The sequence below is a fragment of the Argopecten irradians genome, chromosome 1 (genome assembly GCF_041381155.1).
Source record: "Argopecten irradians isolate NY chromosome 1, Ai_NY, whole genome shotgun sequence".
In the NCBI taxonomy this organism is placed as follows: domain Eukaryota; kingdom Metazoa; phylum Mollusca; class Bivalvia; order Pectinida; family Pectinidae; genus Argopecten; species Argopecten irradians.
In genome coordinates, this window is record NC_091134.1 from 51,629,176 (window position 1) to 51,656,894 (window position 27,719).

General features: G+C 33.6%; 1 protein-coding gene across 1 annotated transcript; it reads left to right on the forward strand.

Moving 5' to 3' along the window:
* The first annotated feature begins 1,525 nt into the window (after nt 1–1,525).
* LOC138332275 (glutamate receptor ionotropic, kainate 2-like) lies at nt 1,526–26,257 on the forward strand. The gene is made up of 16 exons (XM_069280300.1): nt 1,526–1,678; nt 7,681–7,923; nt 8,351–8,541; nt 8,964–9,005; nt 9,402–9,569; nt 12,499–12,651; nt 13,037–13,141; nt 13,552–13,665; nt 14,225–14,425; nt 14,972–15,314; nt 17,414–17,631; nt 17,839–18,064; nt 18,495–18,757; nt 19,479–19,496; nt 22,152–22,325; nt 22,614–26,257. The coding sequence occupies exons 1-16, from the start codon at nt 1,567–1,569 to the stop codon at nt 22,632–22,634; spliced, it is 2,592 nt and encodes an 863-aa protein (XP_069136401.1). The 5' UTR covers nt 1,526–1,566; the 3' UTR covers nt 22,635–26,257.
* The last annotated feature ends 1,462 nt before the right edge of the window (nt 26,258–27,719 follow it).

The window sequence follows — 27,719 nt, forward strand, 5'->3', positions numbered from 1 at the left end:
ATCTATCGTATGGCTCAAATTACAGCTAACACATATCATCCGGCTGTCACAGTTTATCTTATACTAGTTTACTCGGAAATATCTAATCGTGAAACTTATGCTTTATTAAATATGTTACTGTAATTAGTCGAATTTTTGGAGTATCTTATTTTCGGGACCTAAATTTGTGGAGATTGTATAAGACATGTGGATACACGGACATTAATCTCACGCGAAAATATGATGGTTCCCAGCAGGCATGGGGTAATTAAAAATGTAACGGTAATTAATTGTAATGCAATACAATTTTTCAAGTAATTGAATGTAATGTGTAATTGAAGCAAATTTCAATTACATGTAATGGTAATTTAATTAATTACATTACAAAAATGCATGTAATGCTCAATTACTTTTCAATTACATTTCAATTACATGTGATGTTTTTCAAGGACATGAATATAGATAGATTTGTCAGATTTTAATTTCTATATTTCTGTTCTCACTAAAGTTTGTGTCTTTTCATTTTAGCTTTAATATCCTTTCAGCATTCATGATCAATAGTGAGAACACTGTCTTTCCCGCCTATGCCCTTAATTGCATTAAATTAGGTACAAAATAAAGTTTGATTTGAAGAATAAGGGTTTAGACATGATATCTGGTCATTATAGATAGTCACACCTGGGGGGCAATCAGCATAAGTGAGAACAATTGATCGTTACCTTCACTATTTCTGAGCAGGTAGCTAGGTATAATGTTAGAATCACACTTAATGTGAAATTCTAAGTGACACTAGGTACATGGCTTAGTAATTAAAAAGATTTAGATTCCAGCACAAATAAGTAAAAGAATATATATTAATATATATATAGACAAAACTATGGGGTATAATGCATTACAATGACTTTAATTTATCACATCTATAGAATTTCAAAGGTGGCGAAGTTATAACATAAAACACAATTATTACCTAATATTTCTTTTTATTTCTATTACTTCTACCAATGTAGACTATCTTAGCATCCGTACTATATCATATTTCTGATCAGATCAATTTTGAAAGTCTGATAATTATCAATGTAACCTCAAAAATTAAATGTACTTTGACATGATCGTTTTGACCGATGAAATGTGAAATATAAATACATCCTAATATGACTTTTCATATAAATGTAATATTTGAAAATTTAAAGTACTTTATTAATGAATACATATCTTAAATTATTATACAAATGTAAATGGATATGCGTTGTGTATTGTATAAAGATAGTTATTGCTATTAATATAGTGCCCAGTCGTGGGATACAAGTTTTTTGTTTTACTAAAAACTGAAAGTAATGTGTAATTTAATTAATTACATTGGTAAAGTAATGGTAATTTAATTGATTACATTGCAAAATACATGTAATGGTAATGGTAATGGTAATGCCATTTTAAAATGTAATGTATAATTTAATTAATTACATTGCTATGTAATTGAACCCATCTCTGGTTCCCAGTATTATTAACGTTAACTATCATTTTAATTGTCTTGTTCTTTTTGCAGGTGGTTTGTTTGAAAATGAGCACACTGGACCCAAGCTAGCGTTGATGCATGCAATAGATGAGATAAACTTAAGGAATGACATTCTATCTCATACACTACTCGTGTATGAGATGCAAGAAGTGAAACCTCACGATAGCTTTGAGGCCAACAAAAAAGGTATGTATGAATGGACAGTATAGTAAAACCTGTCTTAGCTACTTCCTCTGTATAAAGGTATAAAGAAACCACCTTCTAACACATGTACATAAAGGACACTTAGCTAAAATGTATAATATATAAGTGGTCTTTATAGACAGACTGTGTAAATAGAAATAAAGAACACAAGAAACAAAACAAAATGTAAAATATTTAAAAATGTAAAATATGTAAATTAACACCTATTAAGATTTAAATGTAATCACAGAAACAACATGCACACATTTCATTAGTATTGTTGTCCACTGCATATATGTGTTCAGAAGAGGACCATATTGTAAATTAGACGAGATATGTAACCCTGTCTAAATAAAATAATTTATTATTATTGTTGTGATACTAACACCAGCACCAATACACATTGTACCATAGTGTTATTCCAGGACATGAGGATATGCTGTCGTCGCATGTTGATGTAATATTAACAATACACAATACACGTTATTGTTGATAGATCGATTAATAAAACAATCAACAGACGGACTTAATATATCAAATGACGATTACAAACCAATTATAAAAGGAATGGCTGTGTTATTACAAAGGAAACACTATACATTTGTTTGTATCATGTGACATATTCTTGTTAAAAGATTGCCAGATGAAATGTTCAATATACTTCGACACTGCTCTAATACATTACGGATATAACATGTCAAGTTCCTTCTGCATTCTTCTATATGAGTTTACAGTGCTGAGATGGTGCTCTAAGTCTTATATACCGATGAAACCACAAGTCTTTCGTAATGACACCCACCTGTGTTTCCACGGACTGTGCCAGGTATCATGTGATGTGTTCCAGATAACATAAGCAGCAATGCTTTGCCATTTACTAACGTGTAACACGTGCTTGACTTTCTCTTGTGTAACACTGAAAGTCTTTCTGGCAACAAATGTCTCTGGTGTTATATGACGTTGAGGATTTGGAGACATTTATATGAATATTTCCTCTTGAAAGGGAATTTCTTGGCTTTCATTTTTGTTTTCAAATGAAAGTAACACAGGAGTATAATTACCCGGCTGTAACATTTACTTTTTAAACCATATAATCAAATCATTTTCTTTGACAAATGTAGCCAGTTTTGTCAACAGGAATATATGAATGCTATTTAGAAATTATCCAAAGGACAACGGGAAAATGTCTTTATAATCAAATGGTCTAAATACACTGGTCACATTGCGTTGTAGCTGGCCATTCTGGGGGCGTCATTGACCCATCAATAGTTGTTTTTGTTCTTGTACAACAATGGTCGCTAAGGAAGGTTTTCTGTATCATGGCCGCTCTATCATGCTCACAGTACAGTGTAGAATAATTATTTGATCTAGTAAATAGTTGTTGAAATAATGCAGTTACGTTTTATAGATAAAAAAGAACATAGAAAAAATAAAACCTTACCTTGTATTTGGAATGAAATAAGAAATGGAAAATACATTTGAAAGTCTATTCAATCAACATCGGGGGCATAAGTGAGTCCATTCTATCTATCAGTGTTTTAATCGAATTTTTCAACGACAGGTCAAATCATTGACCACTTTCTCGAAGTCTGAGATTCTCTCGAATTTTCGTTAATCGTTGACAATAAACTATCGCTCATTGGTAAGTGCTTCCTCTTGCATAGTCGGTCGTACATCAGTAATCATTGCCTCTAGAATTGCAGTCCACCAGGAAGCGCTTGTCTTCAACTATCGTCCATAAGTAAGCTCTTCATCTCGAACTGTCGCCCATCAGTAAGCGTTGTTGTCCGTACTGTCGTCCACCAGTAAGCGCTTCCTCTCGTACTGTTGTCCATTTTAACAAACTACATTGGTCTCATATCTTGTTCTGCTTAGTGTTATCTTACCTTCCTGATGTCGCCAATTCTAAGCCAAGGAGGAAGTCATGTCCTAATTATGTTTTGGATGTATGTTTCGTTCTATATCTATATCAAGCCTAGAGTTTTTTTTGTGTGAATTGCTAGTTAAGGTAAAACACTCAATTCGGTATGACGTCAATACCAGAATTGATCTAAATATACAATCACAGAAACATCCAAGTAGTTAAGATTTTAAAACCAATTAATGCTACCGTACTATTGTTTGCTAGGTTTTAATGGGAGGCAAACATGTACGTCATTTTGACAGCGATTTACGTTACATACAGGTGTTGACAAGCAGTAAAGCTAGATATGAAAATGCTCAATGAATACCCATAAAAGGTCATGTTCACCGTTTCATGTTTATCTTTTTATGTCAATGGGTTTTGGGTGTTTATTTTGCTTGACGCCCTGTTTATAGTCAGAGTCAACCAAGGCCGTGACCGGTTAAGGATGTGAAGGAAGGCCAGATCACCCAGGTAAAAATCATCGACCTACACTCAGTCCTTGCTACTGCCTCGAGTGGATTCCGAGTTCGTTTGAAAATACAGGAGAGGGTTTGTGGTTATTTACCTGAACATCATAAACACTCATTAGTTTGAAATGGCTCCAAATGTTTGGTATCACAATATTGGAGGTTGACTTTCGTTTCCGGTTTTTATTTATTGCCAAATTTCCTTATATTTTCATAGACAGTCCGCCCGTTGTACATGTATCTACGGCTTCTTTACTGGTTGTATGACATCATAATACTAGAGAGCATATTACTTTCCATTTCGTTCACATTAGGTAATTTTGGTTTGCAGTTTTTTCCTCCGTACGCACGTCCATAAGTATAAATCTCATGCCATATTATTAGAAAATATCGACGGACAAACAGCCAATTCGGGAAGATCACTATAATCACCATTGAGGATGTATAGAAGGATTGCCTTCCGTGCTGCATGAATGAGGAGGTTTCCAAGTCCCGCTAGGGACCCTAGTGTTGGAATTAGATAAGGAGACCTGTTAAGACTTCAGGAAGCTATCAACACCGCCGGTATATATATATATCATTAGACTCGATCACGACCATCGTCTACTGGTCACAGACAACAATTGGGGTAGGGCGGGCATATTTTCTTAAACTCAAAGAAAATATATGGCTCTCTTGAAAAAAAAAACCTATTTTTCACTTACCTATTATCTAATAAAGAGAGACTTTCAGTAGTTATGCCTATTCCTATTGATATCTGTTAGAAATACAGGGTGTTGAGACGGGGCGATTATTACCAATTCTGTAAACGATCTTCGTGACCAATCACAGCCGTAATACAATAAGTTTTAATCTGATATTGCCGTGAGAACGGCGGAAGTCAGCGGCGGCTATATGGAATAACGCCTGTGTATGTGAAAGACATTTTGGATGCTTATTAATAACTTGGAAGATAAGAGACCTCTGAATGATACAGATAATGACTGGTCACATAGGAAATATCTGTCACGGAAAGTACCGTTATTCCACTGGGGCAACGACCCGTAGTTCGTCCTGTGGAAAGCTCTTGGCAAACGTAATAAGATGAATTATCCTTATCATAGCGGCAATGTTAGAAGATATATAGTATTATTCAACAGAATTTTTTATTTGATTCACAAAGTCACTCGCATTATTGTAAAACGTGACGGTTGTCGTCTTCTGCTGACATTGATTTGAATTTGGTTTCCTATGTAGACATTGCTAGTGGAATGGTTTAATGATTCAATTTGACAGACTACTGATATACATGTATCCATTTACACCAGTGATACACGCAATTTTGAGTTTTGAAGCATTTAAATTTATTTCTTTATCTTATGTCTTCACATTTTTCTGACAGTTTGGGATTTTGCCCTCAAAATAATCAGTTTTTGAAGAATATTTAGTTATAAAAAAATAATACAAGTGAAAAAATACAAAAAAGGAAGAAATAAATAAACCGTTTATATAAATACGGTGCTCCATGAGATAATTGGAATACACAAGAGTACCTTATCCAACCGTTCTCACTCACTTTCAGGTGATAACTCGATATGTATAGGCATTGGATCGCCCGGCCGGATGATGAATATGTCAGCATGTCAAAAGCAATCTTTCTTCTTTTTTGAATTCGGATGTACTTGATTTCTCTAAAAGCTCGTCTTGGTATTATAATCACATGCTTTCCTCTAATACACATAATACACGGTGTTTATGTTTAGCGGAGATTTGGACGGTTGCCATTCTAGGATGCTATCTCTACTACATCTGGGACACGAGATATATATCAGTGTTAAACATCAAGCGCGGTGTTGCAATTGAAAACACATCTGCAGCGAATCAATACTGGGTCCTTAATCGTGTGTCATGTGCATCTGTATTTGTACTCTCTTTATAAATGTGGATGCCAAAAACGCCAAAGTGAAAAAGCGTGTCGTTGAGCTTTGTTTGATCCCACTTGCTGAAGTATATCACATGGCACTGTACTTGTTGCATTCCAAGTCGCATTCAGTCGCTAACAACACAGAACCAGTGACGTCATTCCACTACCGTTGTTAGCGTGTTTTCACCGGGGTCCGTCATGTACATGCCTATATAGTCGTTAGTGGTTTACAAACGATCATGGGCTGATTCAGAAAATGTAGCGTATGCCTAGCAGCCTGGACTTATTGTATTTATATCGTCTTACCTTGTTATTTCAACATTGTTATAGGGCAATATCATGATGAACAAATGTTAGAATCATAAAATCAAATAAGTTGTTATCAACATTTACGTGTTTTGTTGAGGTGTACTTTCAACCAAAACAAAGGACAAAGATTGAATTTTAATGTACCAGTTAGTTTTTCTTTCTTCTATATTCCAATCCCTGGATTCTTTATTTTAATAATTTAATGTTAAAAATCTGTGAACAGAAAAACAATGCTTTACGCTTAATGTGCTCTGAAGATAGAAATAGGAATATTTTATAAGAAAAAGATATTTCTTCTACCATGAGTGAGACGACTAGTCTAAACCAAATTGTGAAATCGTTTTTCTGTTGTTGTTTTTTTGTCGATAAACAAATCATTTTATGCTTAATAAAAACATTTCCGTTCTCTGATTTGATTACACAAAATGCCCTCGTGAAGTAAAAATACACATCCAGTACTTGATATTCACGATAAGCTAATATTTCAGACCACGCTATAGACAAGACTACTGCGTTCCATAAAGAGATATTTTAAAGGAATTACTTACAAGACTAGACTAGTGCTGTTTCGTGAAATATTGTCAGCATCCATTTGATACGTCCAATGCACGTGAGTCGGATGTTCTAAGTGCATCGATAGGCTTGTAATAAGAGACTGCTGTTGAACATGAAGTATATATATTAGTCTGCATTAAAACCTGGACAGACCCCGTAATGCACACCATTAAAACACTACAACTGATATAGATATTTTACTGAGCTTCTTTTCATTGCTTGTCATTACCTAAGGAAGGACGTTCACTGATAGTATATCAGATCGTCTAGTAGCGTTTTATAGTCCCATAAGGAATAATGAATGCATTACGTTTTGCCAATTGTTATGATAAAAGTATTGGTAAATTTTTATTGCCCGGTAACACGAAATAAAATGTTCATGTAAACTATGAATCAAGTCTTCAATTTCAATAAACACCCTAAGTCTTCGAGTGTTATACAGGTATATGTACTGTTTTGTTTTTTTGTTTTTTTTGACAGTTCATGGTACACGTACGGTTAAAATAAATGACTAATTAAAGAAAGACCTCACATAGAAAAGAATACAAACTTTTTTTTTGTTTATTAACAGTTCATGGTACGCGTACGGTTAAAATAAATGACTAATTAAAGAAAGACCTCACATAGAAAAGAATACAAACAGTACTGTTTTTTAAAGAATAGTAATGATGCTTTTGGAAAGAGGTTTTAACTGCTTTCATCTAGATTTATAAAATCGTTATATACATATTTGTTATACACTCTTGCTTATGGCAAAGTAGGTTACATTTTACAACCTAATTGTGCATCTGACATGTAATGTAGATGTTCTTTATGACACTTTATCATGCTGATATTAATATAACAAACTTTATTTATTTCACTTCAGTATGCCGGGAGGTAAAGACTGGAATAGCGGCCATGTTCGGCCCCGTCTCCTCCATATCCTCTGGACATGTCCAGTCCATATGTAACTCTCTGTCCATTCCCCACATCCAGGCTCACTGGGACTCCCGGGAGTACTATTCCATCAGCGTCTACCCAGACTACCTAACGCTCAGTAGGGCGCACAGGGAACTCATCGAGTACTGGGGCTGGACGTCCTTCACGGTGTTATATGAGAATAATGATGGTAGGATTTCAAAATGACAAAATACTATTTATTTTCGTGATAACTCGACGGTTAAATTTCATGATTTTGAATTGTATGGTTCTAAATTGTCTGTACTTTCGGGTACTTGACAAGTATTTGTGACGAATAATTTTCGAATCTTTTAATCGTTCAATTTCAATTCACTTTAAGACTGAGTTTCATTTTTGAGCGAAAAAACGTGAAAATTTGACACACCGATTTATGTGAAGCTGAATATCCTATCATACGATTGGGTTATTTGTTGTCTCAAGTGATGTGTCATTGACAAATTCAAATTTATCTATCTTTGGAGACAAATAATTTCAGTAATTTTGATAAGATAGTGCACTATACATAATGATAAAGAAATTAGCATTTATGTTTAACGCTTTATGTTATATACTTGTATTTCTATTTTTAATTCCAGGGTTAGTAAGACTACAAGAAGTGCTTAAAACGACAAAGGGCACAGATATGAAGATTACCGTCCGTAAACTAGACTCTAATGTGGAAAGTTATCGTTCTATGTTTAAAGAGTTGATCTCTAACCCAATGCAAGGAGACAATAGGTTTATCATTGACTGTGATGTTTCAAAGGTTGCTGATATTTTACAACAGGTAACGTATAGTTTGCTACTTTGAATATTTATCGGTACAGATATAAACAAAAGATATTGAAATAAGATCAGGGTTAATTAAGATGTATGATATATATTTTTCCTTTCACATAAGTGAAATATGTTGTTTTAACAAATCTCATCACTACGGTCATTCCAGTTGACTGAACACCATGCGTTTTACGCTTCAAGTTTCCACCTGATTAATTTCAAGAATTTTCCAATGGCATTGAGATTTACATAACCGTCAAAGTAATACACTATAATAAGATGTAGTCATACACAATCAAGCCGACCAATATGTTGTTTTTCACAAGCTCAAATGCGCGTCATTAATTTTACTGCAGCCTTCTTCCGTGTTATTACACAATAACATAAGGCAGAACTAATGATTATTTGAACCCCCATTGTTCTTTATTCCAGGCGATGTCCTCTGAAACCTTTCATTACCACTTCATAACTTTGGTAAGTGTAATTGGACTAAAGCACGTAACACAAAGATGTTTAATTGGACATCAGTTATTGTTTATTCTTGGCCAAAAAATTCGATATATCTTCTGAAATGTAGCATTTACGCTTCACCACTTTCGTAATGAAGTTAAGTATTGGTTTAATCACTCCACAAAATGATGTAAGATGGCCAATGGGAATAGAAAAAATACGAACTTATGTATAAAAGTACAAACAATATGAGCTCTTATACATTATAGGTTATTGTTTTCATGGCGACATAATCGTGTATGCATATAATGTACTGCATATATGCGAAAATCTACGAAACACAATATTATGTATTAGGATATTTATTTGTCATTCAATAATGATACAGATGCAATAAAATATCTATTGTTTGTTAAACAGGATTTAGGACTCGTTGATTTCAGTGATTTCAAGCATGGTGGCGCCAATATCACAGCCATGCGAATAGTAGATCCGTCTAGACCAAAGGTCATGTCCGTCACAGAGGATTGGCTATTTGAGGAAATCAATTCGCGACCTTCCCCTCTACGAGGTCAGCACGAGATACCGGTATGTTGCGTCATCTATTGTAATTTTGAACACGTTTTGCTATAATTGCATTTGGTAAACTGTTGAAAATATTTTATATGATAACATTTGTTAACTTTTTGATAGCATGCTTAACTGGTACAATGCAAACTTATAACGTTTTGGCCATTCCTATTTGAACCCATTTTAAACGGAATTTGTGTCTTCTTTTGCAAGCGGGTAAATGTAAAAGTTTATGGTGAATATGTAAATAACTTGATATGGTCACATCATCGTTTTTTTCCTCATGCACATCTTAATTACCATTATCCATCAACATAACGGAAGTTCAATATTTAGATCCAGTTTATCATTTTTTGGAACGCGCCCTCTTTAACACTGAACGTTTGTGGTTTATTCCTGCAGAACGAGCAGTGAGCATAGTGAGATGTATCACACATCGTACATATTACTTACTTTCTGTCTTTCTGGAAAGCGTCACCAGATTGGGTTTTTTTTCAGAATCATTACAAAACTGTTTTCTTGTGTTACTTATGTAATAAGATATACTCATGAGCGAAGTATTTTTCATTTTCCTTCTTTCTTGATTTACCTGTTATACAGAAATTCTCATTCAATGAGGTTACATGTTATCTCCATCATTTAATTGCTGTGATTTTCATGCTGTTGAGCTTATGTTGATGTTTTTGTTTACATTTTATTTAATTGCTGAATCAGTAACGATATAAAATCGATATATAAATTTTGGAAGCTCCACGCATTAACTACAGTGATATGCCTCTCAAACTATTGACTACCATTCAATTATACAGATTTCAAAATTAAGTTACAAGAGTGTCATTTCACTTGATTAATGACGCATCCACTCCCGTGGTATTTGAAAACGCTTGAATACTAATACCCATTTCAATATTGGCAATGCAGTGCATTTAATTGATATTTGTAAATTAAAATTAAACACGTTTGTTAGTAACATATACTATCGATTAGGTCGTAGTTTTTCTTCTTCAAAAGCTACATATTGTTGATACTGTTTGGAGTCTGTCGAAAGTTTGCTTGTGCTGTTTTGGTGTTATACTCAAGTGCAGTCATGCTCTGTTTGGATTTCTGTTTATGCTTACCATTGGAACAGAGGGAAGTTTCTTAAGCCTCGAAAATCGTACTAGCGTAATGATGGTAGGTTGATCTTACCAGACTTAGGAGCCGACCTAAAAGTGTACCCGGTTCGATTATTGATATCAAAACATGGAAGCGGGTCATGCTGAATGAAAAGGAGCGACAAAAATGCGAGCGCCATAAGCGATTTTCTTTTCAAAGTAATAACAAATAGCGCTGGCAATCTTAGATTTTTGCCTGCCTTTTGGTGTCATTGTTTTTCCCCTACCGCGCAGGTACTTTGAAGTAAAGACCAAATTTGACACCGATTAACTACCATCTTCGCATACAATCGATATACTTGGTTCATTTTGATATGGCTTTTAGAAGTAATCTGTAAAACAATCTACGCATTTGAATTTAGGATTTTTGATACGAGTAAGCGATTGGCACCATCTTTAGACAACATTGACAACGATGTGATATTTATTTCATTGTTATCCACGTTCCACTATTTTTTCTTCACTTTTATCAATCGCTGGATAATGATCGGGGCTAATGGGTGATGTTAACCGTAAAGGCTCTATCATTCACCTTGTGACGTCACATGGACTTTCCCATAATTCAGTCGTATCACTATACAGTTAAAATCCGCGAACTTCACCGTGCCCTATTTCGGTACTTTTGACGTGGCATTCAACATCTTTCCAGATGACCAGACAGAATGAGATTTTCGTTCCGGGTTCACTTTGATATTCTTTTATTTGGACTATTTCACTTCATACTGATGTGTTTCATGTTGTAACTTGTTAGTCCACCGCAATGTTATTGTCTGACTTTCGCCAATCAACATCCTATAGAATATAGCAGCTTACATCTACTTTTATCATCGTCATTTTTGTATTTTTCTTCCTTCATACTTCCTTACGCTAAATGCACGCACACGCATGCACACACACGAGAAATCCAATAATGGTTATTAAACTTAAATACTGATAATTTCTTAGGATCAATTAAAGTTTAATGGACTTCATACGATTAAATGAAATACCCGATTTCATTTACTAATTGCATGTCTTTAACCAGTTAACCACACGATTTGATTACAAATGTACTTTTCGATTTATTAAATATCATATGAACCCCATTCTATATTGAATTGATAAGACCAATTATCAAAGTAACGTGAATGCAAAGCTATTTGAAGATGCGCTCTGAAATTATTTTTGTCATTTGACACTTTTTTGCTGCAAATATTTTGTTTTATTCCATTGTTTTTTATTATGTTTATTAATTCTGTATTTTGTATATCTCTGATGACCAAATACAGGAATTTCGTCTAACTTTAAATGTTTGATGTATGCAGATTAATATTTCATCCGTTGTAATGTTACTCTACCTAAGTACTGATGTTTCCCATACACCTTTTGATGTTTTGTACCTCTGTCCACATGAGTGTTCACTACGTCAACAGATATGTTTTCAAGTTATGAGTATGCCCTTAATGGTCCACTAAGTAATTGATGATAAGAAGACTGCATTTGCGTTTTTGATTTAGCTTATACATTTAAGTTAATCAATATAATTGTATCGATAAAACAATACCTATGGAAATTAAGCCTGTCATATATGGCGTTATATGTAACTTCGTGGTTTGTTTTCTGTTCTGGGATTGGTGGATTAATTTTAGCCAATCAAGAATGCTTATTATAAGCAGTTATAGGTATTACCGAATTCCAAACATATTCACTTGTTTCAAATTGTAATTTTACATCATAGTTAACTACAAAATACATAGTTACTATATATAAAGATGTCAATTAATGATTGATGTTTTCTCCATGTTGTCCCTTAGACTGATACCGCCCTGATGTACGATGCCGCTTACCTTTTCGGACTTGCTCTTGATGAACTCCTTAAATACCAGAGTGTGAAGACTGTCTCTCTCTCCTGTAGTAAACCCCAGCTATGGAACGATGGCATCAGTCTGCTCAACTACATGAAAGCGGTAAGGTTTTGATAAAGGGAGATCACTCGAAATTCTCAAATATTTTATTTGTTGGGGCTACCAAGATGGGTGTAGTTAGCGAATTTGCACACTCTGGCTATGGTTAGAATTACATCACGAAAATTGGTTTACATTTAAAATTTAGTATTTTTTTGTCTATAATTATAATATTATATTTAGTATAAATATTTTCCGTAATCGTCTTCAACTTCCCAATATTTCTTTATGTGGGCATATATTTCATAATTCTATCACAGTGATTGCATGTTGTGTTTTTATAAGATATATGTGATTTAATGTCTAGTAGAGAATATATGTGACTATGCCATTATAATACGTTTTTAAAAAACATATTCATAACATTACTCTGTATATCTGATTCTAGGTTAGATTCGAAGGACTGACTGGGGAAATTCATTACGAGAATAGCGATAAACGTACTGACTTTCAGCTGGACGTGGTTGAGTTTACCATGACTGGTTTGCAGAAGGTAACAAAGAAATATTCAAAAGTTAGGAGATAATTTTTTTTGTAAGAAATAGTTCTTAATCATAACTGTTGAATGTAAGTTCGCTGATGCTATTTTCGATATTATACATTTGTTACACGACATACTGGCTTAATGAATGTTAGTTTTTCTTTCTGTCACTTTATATAGGTTTTATATAAATACACAATTATGCAAAATAGCCGATTTGCTTAAAAGGTTGAGCCTATGTCAAGTTATCAGTAGAACCTGATTATATATTTTCAATCGTCTTAATTCTGTAGTATAAATTCGGTTAAAACCTTTTAATAAATGTGATGTGACACCGATGGCAAAATTAATTAGAATGTGACATTATGTTTTTTTTATTTGATATAATAAAGCACGGTATTTAATGATAATTTCGTGTTAAGGTTGGGAAATGGACCACCCGAGATGGTGTCAATATCACGAAGTCTTACAAGGAAACACAGACCCAGGTGCTGAAAGATCTGGCTAACAAGACACTTAAAGTCGTCACTGTTGTTGTAAGTAATACTTCGCACTGAAACAATATCTTTAACAAACATTATCGGGCACAGTTCAATTATCCTTTCTGGATTAGTTCTATTTAATTGTTATAGTTCCACTAATCCTCTGTCAACCCATTGTTGATTATATGGGTCATACCACATACATGTTATGCAACAACCTCACAAAGTTTTGTCTTGAATCTTTTACTTGTTCACTGCTTAAATTGTAATTGACTCAAATATATTGGCGAAACTGGTTATGAAACGGGGATATTAGATGAAAGCGAATAATTCGCGATGTGGTTATAGGAATATATTCGCAGATTCTGAGACCACACCTATGTTAAGCGAAACCACGAAAGATAATCTCCGCGAAAATCCCCGGCTATTGTATGTCCGGGATAAATAGTGTGGACAAATATCCAAGAAAGTGGTTATTTATTTGTATTTTGATATGGAAAACGAAGTGTTTTTATGCGTTTTCATGGGAAAGTAAGGTTACCTTTACGTTAGTAAATGATGAGATAACAAAATACTTAACAATGTATCACTTGTGTTTTTTGTTTCTATTTAGGATACACCTTACGTGCTTACCATACCTCCCGAAAACAGGCCACGACCGGATGTCATATATGAGGGTTTCTGTATCGATCTGCTCGACAAGATTGCCGAGAGGTTGCATTTTAACTATTCCATTTATTCCACTACTTCGTATGGAGGATGTAAGAATGGATTCAAGGGATGCTCTGGTATGGTGTTGGAGTTAGTGGAACGAGTAAGTTCAAACAAATTAACAAATAACATGTTATAAAAATGATCTATGTAATATCTATCATTTAATTCATACAGGTACAACTGCACCTCAATGTGACTCAACACTTCCTGGGGAATGGAATATACATGTGTGCATGTCACTTTAAGATCTAGATGAACCATACAGGAAATAAACTTATAATATTTATATGATTTTGGTCTGTGACTATCGTCTAGACGACTTACTTATAATGATTTTAATGTATATCATTCAATTCCGTTTTGTTTTTCTTGTTTCTGAAAATGAATGTAATTGTAAAATTACCTTTTATTCAAAAACAGTAATTATATGGAGTATGCATTATGAAGTACATATTCTGAATGTAATACATTTATTAGAGAGAAAATGATAGATATGAAAATACAAAAATCATTTTAAGTTACAAAAAGACTTGTAAGGAAAGTGTGCCTAAAGAGCTAGTGTCTTCTGAATTGATCTACATACAATAATACAGATAATATCAAATAAATATATATCATGTAAATATTCCGATATTTACCATTGCAGAGAGCAGATCTGGCGGTGGCGGGGATGACTATTACTTGGGACAGAGAACAAGTTATCGACTTCACGAAACCTTTCCTGAATTTAGGCATCACCATTCTTTACAAGAAACCGGAACCGGAACCGCCAAAGCTGTTTTCGTTCTTAGATCCCCTTTCTATCGACGTCTGGGTATACATGTGTGCTGGCTACCTGTGTGTAAGCTTCATGCTGTTTGTAATCGCAAGGTTTACCCCTTATGAATGGTGTAACCCACATCCTTGTAACCCAGACACGGATGTGGTAGAAAACCAGTTCTCTATACTCAACAGTCTATGGTTCACCATCGGAGCCCTTATGCAGCAAGGTGAAATATTTTTTTGTTTTCATTTGTTTACTTATCATGTGGACTGTACTGAAAATATATAAACCATAAAAATAGGCGCAAGGCGCAGGTATGTTTGACTAGCGATTGGGTGCCGTAGATCGTGAGATCGCGAGGACCACAGGGACCTGGCACGATTATAGTATCAAGGGTATGAACTCGGCGGTCGAGAAAAACGGACCTATTTTTTTAAAACCGTGATTATTTTGATAGATGGGTTCTATACAACATAGACGGATATCTTACCTTAAAGAGAAATAATTTATCTTTCCATTGAGTGCTTGATGAACAAAATTGGCCAAGTATTGACGAAGTTAGACCGGACAGGGAAATGTCTACCTAACATATTTTTCGTAAATTTCCCGATTCATCAATCCATAACTTCGTCAATACTTGGCCAATTTTGTTCATCAAGCACTCAATGGAAAGATAAATTATTTCTCTTTAAGGTAAGATATCCGTCAATGTTGTATAGAACCCATTTATCAAAATGATCACGGTTTTAAAAAAATAGGTCCGTTTTTCTCGACCGCCGAGTTCATACCCTTGATACTATAATATACTATATGTATACTATTGGTTAAAAATTTTCGTGCCAGGTCCCTGTGGCGAGGACCGGATAGTTTGTGTTTCTTTTATATGTCATAATTTCTAAAGAGAATGTATCATATGCACTATTTGTTGTTGATCTACAGGCTAAATTTGAATTTCCTGTTGAAATTTTACTCCGTTGATGATTTTAACAATACAAATATAGATACTTAGAATTTAGTATTAGTCTCCACACGTTAAGCAAGAACTGTAGTTTAAACCATTATATGAAAATGATTTTCCTTGATCTTTTAAATTTCGACGTACGGACTAAAATTTCAATGCTTTAGAGCTTGACTCTCTGGTCACTGCACTCTCATTTCATATACAGTCTATTTATTTGTATATACTATAAGACAAAGTACGACAGACGCAGATTTAAACACTCTCTTAGTAAGTTACATGACATAAATAGCCCCTCGTATTATTTGTTTGGAGACAGGAAAACTAATATTTTGCATGCTAGATTAAGAACTAATTCAAGTACTCTAAACGATGACTTATTTCATGCTAATTTAATCAATTTCCAACTTTGTCATTGTGGACATTCTATTGAAAATGCTATTCACTTTTTTTTTAATTGCAATAAGTATGTACATCAGAGAATAAAGTGGTACCGTGAGTTAAATGACTTCATCCCACTGGACCTTCAGCTAATTTTACATGGCAGTCAAGAATTATCTAAAGCAGACAATGAAAAAATATTTCTGCACACTCAGAAATATATTAACGATACAAAAAGATTTTGATTTTACATCTGTACATTCTCTATCACCTACCTCTTTCTATTCAAGTTACAATTGTGCAAGCCTTCCTAATTTTTTCCAACATATCTCTCTTCAGTACTTGATACATTTGATATATTGTGTATTTGAAATAATTCATATATATATATAAACTGTTTACCTACTTTAACTTTATCAAATACTGCGTCTTTTATCTTTCTCGACTCATATGACACTTGCGAAACGGAAATATCAGAAGGAAAGGAATGAACAAAGTGAAGGAAAACCATGGAAGGAGATATGATGAACATTGATAAACCGAAAGTTGTGCGTAGTGGATTGTGTACTTGTGCCATCTGGGTCGAGAAAGATCATTCACGCAGTCTTAAACAATGCTTCTTTTTTAAGTGAAAATGTCTTAACTATAATTTATGATAATATAAATGAAGGCCTCTGTCACATTCTTTTCATATACCTGCACCTTCTTACATCCTATCTTTACCCTTCCCTTATTCACACTTTCTCACAAAATACCATTTCATTGTTAATGTCATCTTGTATAATTTTGTATGTGTTACCTAATATTGTATGGAAAGAGCTTAATATAAGTTGGAAGAACTTGTGCCCAATCCTATTGTACATATTTGATACAATAAAATGTGTTTAAACTAACTAAACTATAAGCAAATTGAATTTACTTTTCTTTTAATAAGGAATGTTGTTATTGTGTTGAACTACTAACTTGGTAATGTAATTTTATTTTAGGTTGTGAAATTGCACCCTGTGCCATATCCACCCGACTTGTGGCGGGTATATGGTGGTTCTTCACCTTGATCATGGTATCTTCGTATACTGCTAATTTGGCTGCTTTCCTTACTGTCGAGAGAATGGTCTCGGATATCAGCAACGTCGAGGACCTCGCGAAACAGACGAAAATCAAATACGGAACTCTAAATGAAGGCAGTACCAAGAATTTCTTCGCAGTAAGTTGTATTTCTTAAATTCTTATATTGAAATAAAACGTAAAAAAACACACGTACATATATTGACCATTAAATTAAATCATAACGATTCCTTCCATGGTTAAAGGACATTTGACGGCATCACCATATCGTCCATGGTGAATGATTACTACTATATATGTTTCCACGAGAAGACAATGCACTGATAATTACATTTTTCTTCCACAGAGCTCTAAATTCCCAATCTATCAGAGAATGTGGAACTTTATGGAATCTACAACACCCAGCATCTATGTGAATAAATCGGACGAAGGGATTGCACGTGTCAAGAAAGGACAGTATGCCTTCTTTGCTGAATCCACTAAAGTCGAATACCTTATTGAGCGAGAGTGTCAGTTGATGCAAGTTGGTGGGTGGCTGGATTCTAAAGGATATGGAATCGCACTTCCTAGGGGTGAGGATACAATATTTTTTCAATGATGTTGATGTCGTACCTATACGTGTAGGGATTGGTTGGCTAGCTGATTACACATGACGTCTTATTAATAGCTTAGGTCATTTGAAGATGGACTCCCCTGATAACCATAGTATATCTAGTCTTTATATGAATTAAATCAAAGATATTCAATGCAAATATGATTTTCTTTGCGTTAAACAATACAGGGATTTATCCAGGTAAAAATGTCCCTCTTTTCGGCAGCCCGCATATAAATGATAGGTGATACAGCACATGTACTAGTAGGAAGATATTCCCTCCGCAAGTATGGGAAATTGTATTTCTACATGAAGTATCGCGAAAAAATACGTTTATTTACCAAACCAATAAAGAATGTAATGCTAGCTCTTTTCAATATTATTGAGATATGAACGTTATTTTTTATCAGATTCACCATACAGAGATCCAATTTCCAATGCAATTCTGAAACTACAAGAGGAACAGGAAATACACAAGATTTATAACACGTGGTGGAAGGAGAAATATGGCGGCGGGAAGTGCTTAACGGTGGAAGCGAAGACATCTAATGCTCTAGGTGTGAAAAACGTGGGTGGCGTGTTCGTGGTTCTGATTGGTGGAATGACGGCGGGCGTCATAGTAGCCATATGTGAATTTATATATAAAGCCAGAAAAAATGCCAGAGAAGACAAGGTAAGACCGAATCCCAATCCAAACAATACTCGCACTAAACATGATCTCCTCGATATCATTCTCTCTTGGTCAGGGACATTGTATTAACAAAAATCTGTCTGTTCCTTCATTGTATATATATTTAAAGGTACTTTCTTCTTAACATCAAAGGAGACTTTTAGTTTTATGCTAAAATGTAATTATTAAATATAATATAATGTGCGTTACATATTTAACTGTATATCGTATGCATACAATATATTGCAATATCTTTCAAGGTGATAGAATCGTATATGTAGATTTAATTTGCCAAGATATTTCAAATATTATATTTTATTTGGAATAAATACATACATAGCATACCTATTAACTAAACTAATGTGCACGTCGATGTAGATCTGTTGTATTTCATCTTTCTCATTCTTAGTATCTAAGTTAGCGACATAGATAGTTATTGTCTAGTGTTTATGCAGCACGTACACTTGTTCAGCTGGAATGCTCAGTGATGTTTTAGATTCTCCTTTGTTATCTCTTCTCTTTGTTTTCTAAATGTCAGTTTCGTAATGTGTTAGTTTCGTATTTGAAGCTGAATTCCTGAGCATCAGTAAGTTTCGTAATTGAAGCTGAATGTCCTAGCATCAGTAGGTTTCGTATTTTTAACTGATTGTCCTAGTTTACTTTCGTTTTTCATCTGTATGGTTTTCGTATTTGCTTCAATAACATGTCGTGCATGTTTTTCCAGCGAAACAACCGAATAGCAGTAAGTAGCCAGGTGTTGGATGTAGATAATACTAGCAATTCACTGCATAACATGCCTTTCATTGGCAGTGCCAAGGACGCTTTGCTTTTGGGAAACTTTAATACATTCAATCTAATGGATATTCGATTTGCTGCTTAAAGCTATCATGGATGGGTTTATCAGATGCAAACTGTCTGTATAATAACTACATAATATTTTTAAATCGTAGATAATAATGGTACATGATGAAGCCTAGTATAATATACAGTAAACCACGTGAACCTCTGGGGACCAATAAAATGACTTTGGTATACGCATACTTCGTTATACACATTATTACAAACATCTGTTGGGAAAATGAAAAGTTCTACGTTATTATTATGAATTTGATGTAAGATTGCTCCTTAAAAACGTGTTTTACTGTGTTTCGTAATTTGATAGAATGTATGTATATTAATCAATAGTCTTTATGTTAGATAAGAATCAAATAAAATATGAAAGGGGAAATAATTCTTGTTCGTTCAGGAGATATGTTTCTGTGACAGTAATATGATAACATGTTTTTAATTTCACTTCAAATTTAACTTCAAAGTTAGTTTACTCTTTACTCGGCATTAGAAGACGGAAATTATGCATTTGCAACCATTCCTTTTATAACTTCAGAGGTCCGACGTGATATTCAGATATTTATTTGTATACTTTGCATCTTTAAAGTATCTGTACAGGATGAATTTAAATTCTGATTCTGTTTCATCTTTCTTTCATTCCATATATAAAACTTATGCTAACGAAAGTTCTTAAATTTGATAAAAGAAACTGATGATTGTTATCATTTTAAAAAAGGCTCCTTTGCACTTCCCAATGGATAGACATTGTTTATGTAATCTACAAGACTACCGGAAGTCGAAATTTCATTGCAGATACTAGACAATATACTGTTTATATAAAACCGCGTTCGATATCATTTTAACAAATAGTTTGTCCAAAATTGTTTCTTCAGAACATCGATTTCAAATTAAATTTTCCAATTGCATATTAAGATGAACACATTCAAACTTTTCGTCCCGCCAAATTTCAAATGATGAATAGACTTCCGTTTTATCTTAAGTGTGATGTTAATAGCTTACTGCATACGCAAACTACATTCATCGCATTTTCTGATCATTACTTTGTCTTCGGCTTTTACATCTGTTTTGGTTTCAAGAACATACAATTTCTGCTGCAGTATTTTTCGCCAAATTCGTGTTACAGCTTTAATACTTCGATACCATTATGTCAAGATAAATCTTTAAGCAGAAATAGCCTTAATTTCGTTGTAGTTATGGTAACAGGATTTACCCGGATATACTCAATACGTCATTGTTGTGTACTAAATATTAATCTTTATATGTTGTCTTGGTATCAGGAAAGTGTATATGTTTACGTGTTGGCAAATCACGTCTTTGTATATTACCTCTCTTACAGGTAGATATCAATTGTGACGTCATTATTTTTGAGCGAAACTAATGTCGTATGATAATACATTCGCAAACTTATGACGTCAAAATCAATACCTACCTGCAAGGGCAGATAACTATGTAATATGCAAATGCAGTATAGATTTACGTCAATTTATCTGTAATGTAATTTGTGAGATAAAATATGTAACGTTAAAGATGCTCCACCGCCGACAAAGCATAAATGATATTCATTAGATGAACAATAATTGGTGTTTGATCATGTATATATATGTCTAATTAACACAAAAAAATCATATAAAATGCTTTATTTCGCCTTTGATGCATGCGCAATCAGTACTTCCTTCCATATAGGATATAGTGACACGGATTTTTTTCGGGATGCAATTAATTATTTTTCATATCTTTAACTTGAAGTAAAATTAGAAGCTCAAACTTTTCAATGGTGGTAATGGTGTAAAGTAAGTAACTTTTGTAACTGAAGAAAAATATTTAATCGTCTGTTCCTGTTTTTAATAGTGACAAAATACCATTTGTCAGCGGTGGAGCATCTTTAATGATTATTTAGAAATATATTGAAAGTTTTTGGTACTGAATAATGTAAATGGGAAAAATAATTTGTAACAATACTCATAAAACGGACACAGATGTTGAGAGCAACTTGACGTGTAAGGGTTGTCACAATGGCAAAAAACATCAGCTTGAAAAAACAAATATCGTCTTAATATGTCTTAAACTACTCTACAAGTTACCGGAATTATTTGAGTTGATTTCTAACATCACATCACCTGTGTCACTAATTATTATGAACGGTCGCAATTACATCACTCGGGAAACTTGTACTCTAATATTCGATGTTTTTGACACTACAGCTTTAACATAACATCGTTAAAGTTATTTTAATATTAGAATAAAATGGATTGGATTTATTCATGCAAAATGGTATGATTTCATGTAGTGTTGTGCACATACGAAAAATAATAATAAAAAAAAGAAAAAAAAATGGTACTCATATTTTATAGATATAACATATGGTCTTATGTTTGTTAATAATCTTGTACCTTTAGATAGTTCCTGGTGCTGTTTGTAGTTTCTGCTTATAATCCATCTAACATATACATGTCGTAGAGTATTAATACGCTAACCCACCTAATGATGTTTGTGGTTTCAGTTCTTAAATTAAAAAAAATCACTAATTATTATTTTCTTTATGTTTCAGCAATCTTTGTGTTCTGAAATGGCCGAAGAATTTTGGTTTGCTATACGGTGCTTAGGGTCTTCAAAGAAATCAGTGAAGCCAAAACCTGATCACGAGATTGTGGATAATGGTCTGCAATTTATGCCGCTGACGGGTGGAAATAACTATGGCCAAAATAACATAGGAGGGAAAGAGGTATACGCCTAGAGAAGCACGAGCTGAATTATCAACCTATGCAATAAAAACTATGCATTTAAATGTTTCAAAGAGGATCGCGATTATTTCTTGAAATGAGCTTTAGGTTAATGAAATTTTATTCGGATTCTTTCTTATATATTTATCATAATTGATACAGAAATGGATTCGTGAACAAAACTTTGATATTTTTAAAGAAATTTTCAAAAACAGCTTCAATCGTGACCTTTCGGGCTTTTAAATGTGCTAGCATAGTGCTAGCATATCACTTTTCAATTTCTATCGTAGATTAAGACACCTATATTCTGAGAAGTTGGTTCCGAACTTCCAATGGAATGGTACTCTGCTTGTAATCTTCGGTGTAGTGCATGCTGGGACACACTAACAATAGTATGAGAGAAATAACAAGACACATTAGGAGTAACATTTACGCCAGCACGTAGAGTTGAGGTCGGCACCACGGGCCGCGTTCCTCAAAACACTGACTATACTGAACATTTCCACATGAAATGTCTATTTCATCCAATGTCTATTTCATGACGTTATTTGAAGTGTCTAATGAAAGCAATACATGTCACCTCACCTGACATTGACAGAGTGACTATACAATAGAGTGATTATGTGTTACAAATCACGATTGTCACAGCACAGGTTGCTTGGACTTAACAAACCTTCAACGTATAAAGTAAACATGGAGGATGAATGACGTTTTACAGGACGGGTGTGAGTGACTGTGATGTTAGAGTTTATGTTTAGACGTTATTTGTTAACACTAAATGGTATTGGCAGGGGGACTGAAATATACAAAACAGTGTCAGGAGAACAGAGTGTGTGTAAATATATATATTAGCTTAATATGTTATATAAATATATATTAACTCTTGCTATAGAGAGCAACCAACTAAATACTTTTACATAGACCACAGTGTTAAACTTTGTTAAAGTTTTGTAATGTATTATTAAAACAAAGAAATATTAGTTAGGTATTGTGTTCTATAATTAAAGTCTATGTTCTCATATAACACTAGATAGAAAAAAAGTTTGGGTCCTTCTGCTCAAACTCCAACCAGGGTAGCTTTATTGAAATCAGGCGCATTTTGCACTAAAAAATCCTGAAATTTTAATGTTTTTACCTATTCATTATCAAAACTGATATTTTGAACCAAAATCTCAATATAAATTTCCAAATTGATATCATGGTTATCTAGGAATAATTACCTGTCAGAAAACATTTTTACTTTTGAAATTCATAATTAGCCAGCCAATCAGCGGCCGGGTTAAAATTCTATCCTGGGCTCAATCTTGTATACACAGGGGCCATTTCGAAGGTCTTTTTTATTTAGTTGGTTGATCCCTATACGAGGGTTGATGATTTACATACACTTTTGAAATGCAATTAAATGATAAAATTTGTCACGTGCCTTAAGATATTTAACAACTGTATAAAAATATGTCTGCGGGAATAACATTTGTAGTAACGGTAGTATATAGCCATATATTAGATGTTAATGTTACACTAGATGCTGCCAATATATTAATTTACTGGTGAATTTTAAAGCTATTTATGAGGTTGTATTGTTAGTGTTTGTAGACAATAAATGCGTATTTTAATCTTTGTTGACATCGTCGATAATATTAAATTGTAATATAACATCGATGTCAATATCATCAACAAGGGCAAATATTTTCTCCTTTTCCAACGATTCTCTCGGTGTTAGAGTTCACCTGTTTACGTTAAGCACATGATATAGGAGAAATGATTGTAGGCAATGTATCTTGGTTACAAACTTAAAACAACCTCTGCATTACTTTTAAGAAAATATCTATTGTGTTTCCTGTTATACGCTGTGCTATTTTGTTACATTTCTGTTATGAAATGTCAAAACATGTTTATTTTGATTAGTTGTGTGATAGATATCGTGATTTCTGTGTTTATACAGAATTGGTATACTAAGTGGAGAATGCATTTTATTTCAATAGTTTTTACTGCACTGAAGCTTTCAATGTGTATAAGAGCTAATGCAATATACGTTCTGATTTAGAATAGTGTACATCTCCTCCGTTTCCGCGCAAACAGATAAAAACGGCAACAACGATAGAACTACATTACACATTGAACTGTAGCTTAACGGGTTTGTTTTATTATATCGTGGTACCATCAACATTATTACCTATGCAAAATTTCAAAGGTAAATTTCGGAGAAATTTTCCGCGATTGCCGTATCAGAACCAAACACTTAATGTTGACCTACCTATTTCCCAAATGTTTGTGTGGAACATTTCACTCATTCTTATTGTAAATTATATATTAATCTTATCCATGTTGAAAATTGATCGCTTCATTATAGTAAAATGTAGGTTGTTCCATTGTTTTTACTTTTAATACAAAATTAGGGTATTTCTTAATTCTTAAAATACTGGATATGAAACAAATGTAAAGAACTTGTGCGATGAATAGCAGATGAGGATTAGACAGAAATATTTATTTATTCCAATCTGTGAAACATTTCCCTCCCGTTCCCAGTCATGTTGTTCTTATACAACATGTGATATGGTTGTGTCCTCGGTTTGCTACCTTGCATGATTTCATATTGATATTTCATGTCATCTGGAAACTTGTGTCAAACACTTTTTGGAGGGTTTCATACTTCATCTACACACCCCTTACCCCCATGTCGTTACTATCATCGCCAGTGTTGTCGTTGATCCATCACCATGTACTTGTCTAATCAATCGAGACATGTTGATTTTTCATACCTTGTGTATAAATAGCATTGAGGTGTGAAAGGTTTATTTTTGTACATGAAAAGGAAAGAAATATGTACACTACGACAATTATTTTGTGGTATTACTGTATCGACAATCTTATGGATGAAATTAAACAAAACCAATGATTGTATAAATAAGTATCAAGTTTCGTGATAATTGGTATTCACAGTAAGCTATCTAGATGTATTTATTATTGAGGGTAAGGCATAGTATGTCCGCCTATCTGTCCAATGAGCTGAGGAAATGGAGGTAACTCGTAGTAAAACACGATCTTATTTTATTTTGTCTTCCTTACTCATTTTTTTTTTACTTCAAAATCGTCATCCTCGTCAGACCATCCTAGACGATATGTGCGATGAATCATGTATAATAATTGTAAATCATTTGTTACATAATGATTTCACCCAATTTTCACGTGGTAAAATCTAGTAAGCAGCCATGTTATGTTGGAGGTGTACGTTTGTAAATGAGTGGAGAGAATCATAATGTCACACTTATGTCATCTGATTTTGTCACATCCTACTATAGACGTATCAACATAACTTTTTTTGAGTTATCGCCCTTTGTAAAGCGATAGTGGCGCCGGGAGTAAAGCAACTTCCGGTTTACATAGACAGAACATTGCATGGTAGTTGATGTCAGCTGATCTTTCGCGTAAAACACTTAAATTACAAAATGTTAGAGGTACATGTATGTTGCGTTTGGATCTCGAACTGCTGGTTAAACCACGTGAAAGAAAATAGTTACCTGTCATGTCATATTCACTACAAAAACTACCGACTCAAAGTCACCGGTAACGTGATAATGGCGGTATTACACTATGTAACTTTCGCGTAGATACATTACTGTTGACGGTGATTTGACAGCTGTATTAGATGTACAAATGTAACGTCTACATATCATGTTTGTTTGTAAGCATCTGTGATTTCATTCTAACACTTAAAAGTAGCCGTTTTCAGTGAAATAGATTAATAAATATTGTGTCTTTGACCATAGCACACGAAGGAGTTTGACGTCTCACGATTTGTATACATCCTACAGTATCAACATAAAAATACCCCTCTATGCTATAAAATACCATGCTTATGCTAATTATTATTAACAAAACTTACGTGTTTGAACTTAATAAAGTATTTAATGTCGCCGTTACAACATTTTGTTAATTTGTGTTATGTACTTTGTATGTATGTAAACATTTCCCACTATCATAACCATATTGGAACAGACTACAAATATGAACCTGTAGACTGAATTTGTCTTCTAATAAACCATCTGAAAACATGCTTGATGTAAATATTTAATCTTGAATCTATATTCCTATATGAATGTTGTTACTACATGTATGTACATCATAACATGTACAAATGTAGATGTATACAACATTCAAAAGTGTATGTTTTTGTTTTTACAACAATAACATGTACATACAGGTATCAATTTAGCTATGATTTAAAACCGTTTATGGGTAGTTCCCCTCAAGGATTGAATTTCCTTCCAAACTTTAAAAAAAAAATACCATTTGAAGCTAAAACTGAACACTTTTTGGGACAAAATTCCACCTTTGTCTTATTTTTCATCAAATTTTAAGACTTTGGTTGTAAATGTCTTCATGCTTATTATACATCTACTATATATATCTATGATGATGGAGCTTAAAAATCGGTTTACTGAATCTTGCAATGACATTCTAGGTGTTATAATACTTCAAAATTATTTTTTCTACCAAAATGAGAATGGTCAAATATCCGATAATGCCGCTATTATAAACTTCTCGCAATTTCGAAAAGGACCATAGTTTTCCCCAAAACCTAGATTTGATCCCTGGTATATATAATATATAATGCATATTTGGTTATTACAATGTACATGTATGTTCACTTCTAAGACTTTGGGTTATACTAGTCCTAAGACAATGTCACAGCCATCTGAGAGCAATAAAATCTTCAAACCAAGGACTTGGACACTTATAAACTACCTGAAAAATAACTAACCATTTCTGGAAGCAATGGGAGGGAAAATGTCACTGATTAGAAAAAGATCATAGGTTATGTCTGAAAGCGTCCATAAAAGAATCATTTTCTCATAAATTTCTAATGTATTTTCCATCTGTATTCCAAATCAAATAACAAACAATTATGTCTTCAAATTCTCATGCAATCATCATTACCGGTATTTATGATGTTTGTTACATAATACACATAGTATAATTTTTTTTTGCAGTTTTCCTATGTGACACTGTCATGGCCATATCCCTTATTAAAGAGACAATGCAGTGAGGCTAGATACACACGATTTCTGTCAGCTTGAAAAAATAATTGGAAATATCAAGATTTGAAGATAGTTTTTTTTTGGTTTGGGCAGTTTGCTAGCTTCTGTAATTTCACAAGAAATTTACAAGGGAAAAGTCTCCTAAGACGCATATCAATCACTAAAGAACTTTGATTAACCTGAACCTAAGTGTATTGTATTTATATCCAATAAATAAAAAATATATACAATACATGTGTAGATAAGCCAGGTTTTCTTTCCAGTTTTTTATATACAAATGTATATGATCTCCGATTCTGTGTTTCTGAAGTTTGAAGGTACCATTCTGGCTAAAATGTGATTAATGTATAGATGGAT

What these genes read in the sequence shown, in the direction of transcription:
- LOC138332275 (XM_069280300.1), top strand. Translation starts at nt 1,567, where the DNA reads ATGCATGCAATAGATGAGATAAACTTAAGGAATGACATTCTATCTCAT. An exon ending in GTTATATGAGAATAATGATG is followed by an intron (nt 7,924 to 8,350) that starts GTAGGATTTCAA and finishes TTTTAATTCCAG; the next exon opens with GGTTAGTAAGACTACAAGAA. An exon ending in GAGGTCAGCACGAGATACCG is followed by an intron (nt 9,570 to 12,498) that starts GTATGTTGCGTC and finishes GTTGTCCCTTAG; the next exon opens with ACTGATACCGCCCTGATGTA.